General features: G+C 34.0%; 1 protein-coding gene across 1 annotated transcript; it reads left to right on the top strand.

The window, feature by feature from the left end:
• The first annotated feature begins 3016 nt into the window (after nucleotides 1-3016).
• On the top strand, nucleotides 3017-4933 carry LOC106869845 (uncharacterized). The gene has a single exon (XM_014915754.2). It carries the CDS (start codon nucleotides 3283-3285, stop codon nucleotides 4027-4029), a length of 747 nt encoding a protein of 248 aa, XP_014771240.1. The 5' UTR covers nucleotides 3017-3282; the 3' UTR covers nucleotides 4030-4933.
• The last annotated feature ends 37 nt before the right edge of the window (nucleotides 4934-4970 follow it).

Raw genomic sequence — 4970 nt, 5'->3', positions numbered from 1 at the left:
TATATATATATATATATATATATATATATATATCCAAGGGAAATAACCCATTCATGTTTGTAAATTATTTTGTATAAATCATATTGAGTATGCTTATTTTTTAGTATTTGAACTATTTCAGTTATTTTCGCAATTTATCCAGTACAATGCTTAAACAATTAAATGGGCATTTCCAAAGTATATGTACATTTCTCGTGTCTTACTAACTACTTCAAAACGGTGCATCATAGAAGAGAAACTATTTTCATTTTCAGACTCCACATATCTCAAAGCATATATAATACACTTTTCACACAAAATGGGGGATGGTGGAACACTTCGAAATCCCTCCTTCCCAACCCCAGTGGGCAGGGTAGGGTGGAGTGCATGCCCTAGCTTCCTAAATATATAGACAAATACCTGTGTGTCAAATACTATACAACAAAAAATCTGGATCTACTAAACTAAAACCATCTCCTCTCCTGACAACTGGCCTCTCCTTTTCCTTAAAGGCACATCAGTTTTAGAGAATGCTTGTGTCTTAAGCTTATCTCCCTTTCTCAAGTGTTATTTGGTAATTATGACGCATCCACTAGAGGTGGAAATAGTTTTAGCGGATCAAGAATTTTTGTTGTATGACATCTGACATACCAGTAGTTTGTTTATGTTATCCAAGTACATACTACTGGCCACTTTGAATCATTTCCGGCAATCCTTATTTATATATATATATATATATATATATATATATATATATGTAGATATATATAGGGAGAATTCACAAAAAAACAAAAGACGAAGACAGGTGGTGTAGAAAACAAACATGTTTTAGTATAACGCTTAGGAATTGAAAAAGTCTTTAACATTTCGAGCCTACGCTCTTCCACAGAAAGGAACAAGGAGAGAAAAAAAATGTGTGTAGTGGTTAGCAATTTATCATGGCGAAAGAGCCCTCCACAGGAACTACCTTAAAATCCACCCTATCAGGCGGCTTTTAAGGTTATATATATATTTTTTCCCTCTGAAGATATTATGCTCAGGTCATATAAATTTAATATTTACTGAGTATTAATTTGAAACAACTGTAAGGGATAATGATTAATTTGCTGTTAATAATAAGCAATTATTAACTTTCCAATCTCCATTTTCTTTTTCTTCTTTTATATAAATATAAAGTATATGTTTTTATATACTTTGACTGGCTTCCATGCCAGCGGCATGTAAAAAGCACCATCCGATCGTGGTCGATGCCAGTTCCTGTGGCTGGTGGCACTGCCAGATCAGATTGGGGCCTGGTGCAACCTCCTGACTTCCTAGACCCCAGTCGAACCGTCCAACCCATGCCAGCATAGAAAACAGACGTTAAACGATGATGATGATATATACCTATTATTTTAAGGAAATTAATTCCCCCAAAATACAAGGTATATATATTCGATTAGAGGTTGTGTTAAACTCAAGAAGGGATGGTTTCATCCAAGGAAATACTGGTTCAATACCTTGTATTTTGGGGGAATTAATTTCCTTAAAATAATAGGTATATATTTTTCCTCTACTTTGACCTGATTGTAATACAGGTTGTTAATAAAATATCTGGATAATTTTTAGTGCTTAACAATCAATATTCTTTTCTCAGTTGGATTCTAAGTCAGATTTTCCGCACACTAATATCTAATTTGATAATTTTCAAGTTTAAAAAAAAAAAATGACTAAATGGGGTAAAATGAGTAATGACTAATTTTTAAAAATTTCTTCTTTTCAATTGTATAGTGTGTAAATATATCACGAACAGGACTCTCCAGCAGATCGTTAAGAAACTATAGAGAATATTTTATGTTGAGTTTATTTAATGTAGTCGAGTTTCGTTAATTTCATACCATGTGCCATTTTTCCATGATACTCTTTCAATTGACCTAGATTTTTTTTTTTTATTCTGATGTCTAGGGGTGAATATTGATGTGTATGAGTTTGTTTTCGAGAGAATTGAAGCAGCAAATTTACATTATATTCGTTTACTCATTTTGCCCCAGACAAATTTGTCTTTTATGTCCTCAAGAACGGTGATAATTTTCTGAAATAGTGATCAGATTATGTTATAATGCTTTTAATGCATTTAAGAAAGGCCAGAACATTTGTAAAAAAAATATACTTTGTCCTAAATTCAAAAATGCAGTAAAAAAAAACCCTCATTGTGCCCCACTCGTTTATTTCTTACAATTTTCATCGGGTTTTTGACAAGAAAAAGTTAATTCGATTCGGCAAGTCAAGAAATCCAAGTTAAATATTTACGTTCCTATTACTGTTGTTCATTATTTTAATTAAGCTGCTTCTTCCCAGTTTATACTTATCATTTAGAAAGCAACTAAATAATGAATGCACACTAATAATCGTTTAGCGTATCGAGTAAACAAAGTTTCTCTTTGTTCGATCGGCGACATTTCGTTTTTTTTTTTTATCTACGGATGGCCAACAGAAAAACCTTTTTTTTTTGTAACATTTCTCCAATATGCAACAAATCTGATTTTGAAATAGTTTGTAGAATAAAATTAAGGAAATACAAAAAGATTGCGTTGTTTTATTTCTTCGAGTGAACCATATTCGTAAATTCGTTTTCTTTCGGTAATTCTGTTGCTTTTTTTTTTTTAATAGTGTTTATGGTCTCTCATAGTTATTAGTGTTAACTTTGTGATACTTTATAGGACAAATAGCAACAAAGACAAATAATTGACATTATTATTTCTAAGAGAATCACAGCCATGAATGTTGAGGGAGGGTCTAATCGGTTGAATAGATCTGCAGTACTTGACAGGTACTTTTATTATTAAACCTCTCCCACTCTTCTTCTAAAAGGTAAAGTTAACCTTAACGAGATTTGAACTCACGACGAAAAGAGTCATTACTAAATCCAAAATAATATTTTGTTTACGGTATTTTAAAAGTTTTGCTTCTCGATTGCCCTGTATTATAATTGTCCTAATGTCATAATAAAACCAAGAAGGAAAAAAAAAAAGTTAGTTGTAAAGTTTTCTCGTTATAACGAGAGATGACGGTGGGCGAAGGAAGTAATTGCAGAAAGGAAATACCATGTATGGCAACATGTGTTTAGTTGTTGCCTGACTAGTTGCTTGCTCACTACTGGACCAGATAACACATATACACACTGTCTCTCCTCTATTTATTTCTCCCACACACAAAACAATAACACTCCTTTACAGCCTACATTTTCTCTCTAAACAATACTAGACATTTTCGTATCTCTTCTACCTTTGGTTGTGTTTGTAACCTTGTGACAGAGGAAGAGCCATGCCACACTCTACGATGCTGCTGGCCCATCTTGGAATTTACCTGATCCTGCTTCCTACATTCTTATCTGCAGACATCCCAGTTTGGCGAGCGGACAACTACCCTCACCCGAGAAATCAATATGTCCTGTGTAAACAAAACAAACCAGAATGGTTGTGCGATCCGGACGGTTTATTGGACAACAACGCAAAAGACATTCTAAATTTGGTGCTGGAAGAAATGAACGTTAAGTATACGCTATGCCCTTGCAGTGCCTGGGTGTGTGAGAACAACTCTGGAGGCTACTATACTTCAGTTATTTTGGCCAAGAAGATCGAGACAGGCAGCAATACCAGCCAAATTGCGATACTGAACAATGCCATTAATTTTGTCTCTTCGCTCGACCAACGTTGGTCGTTCAACGAAGAACGATGCGAGGAAGGAATCATTCTATTCTATTCTCGAGATGACAATACTTTACTGACCTACAGTGGTAAAACGGCACGCAAGGTTCTTACACTGGAACTAATCAAGGAAATTACCGAAAAGGCCGGGCAACATTTCCTACCTGATGAGAATATTTCTGTGGGTCTGCTAAAAATGGTCGGAGACATTCGTCAAGTGTTGAATAATCATTATGTACCACAATCGAAACATCTTGGCGGTGAAGAACTAATTGGTTCTACCATCAGACCTTTGCCTTACATCTTTCTCCACCTTTTCTTACTCGTCCTTTCTGTTACCCTTTTTTCCTTCCTCGGTAACTAAGAAACCCTTCCTGCCATGCCAGTCCCTTTCTGCTTTTTTTTCTCTCTGCAAAGTTGTTCATCTTTTAACAACAAAAAACGGCTCCAACCATTCTATATAGACACACAAAATCGGTTTCGCTAATAACGATGATAAGGATTTTTCTTACACACACTCCAGATTTTGAGGTCGAGGAAATGTCTCCATTGAGGTAAACCAAACGGTAACGGGTTCAATCCCCATCAGAATCTCACAACTGCGCCAACAACCACCAATTGTCAATGAATCTCACTCACACTTCAGTGCCTTCTCTGTTTGCAGTAACATTTCATTGTGGAGAGCAATACTGTTATACAATAATAACAACCAGAACCAGTATCGATTAATTATCGAACCACTGGTTTTGGTTTAATTTTTTTTCTTTTCTATCGTTTGGAATTAACTCTTCTTTGCTACTGAGACAATTTCAAAAACACACACAAATATGTATATTATATATGCTCACATATACACCAATGGAAATATATACACACCAGTGGGAATTATATATATATAATATATGTATATATATATATATATATATATATTAGTGGAAATGCATAACAACCGTCTGAAAAGTATGGAAGACAAGAAAGACCACCAAAATACAATCCTTCAAGACAGTTGGGAGTTCGACAAGAATGCAACCAACGTTTCTAGTATTTATTTGTTAAAACTTATTTTTTGATAATTTTCGATTTTATATCTTCGAAATATTGAGATTTCACATTCTCGGACTGTTATCAGTAGTCTTCATGTTTAGGCGAATTATAACAGTTAAATGTCAAGAGATTTTGTTAAGATTAAGTTTGTTTTTTAGTATATTTTTCTTTCAGATTTTTAATTTGTTTTAGTGACAGCACTTAAAATTTTAGAAATAATGTATCGTTTGTTTTTTTGTTGTTTTTTTTTTCCGAATTATC

Source organism: Octopus bimaculoides, chromosome 20 (assembly GCF_001194135.2).
Source record: "Octopus bimaculoides isolate UCB-OBI-ISO-001 chromosome 20, ASM119413v2, whole genome shotgun sequence".
Lineage (NCBI taxonomy): Eukaryota > Metazoa > Mollusca > Cephalopoda > Octopoda > Octopodidae > Octopus > Octopus bimaculoides.
The sequence above is the reverse complement of the archived record's forward strand: the minus strand, read 5'-3'. Positions and strand labels throughout refer to the sequence as shown.

Coding starts and splice junctions, on each gene's coding strand:
- LOC106869845 (XM_014915754.2), top strand. CDS start 3,283: ATGCCACACTCTACGATGCTGCTGGCCCATCTTGGAATTTACCTGATC.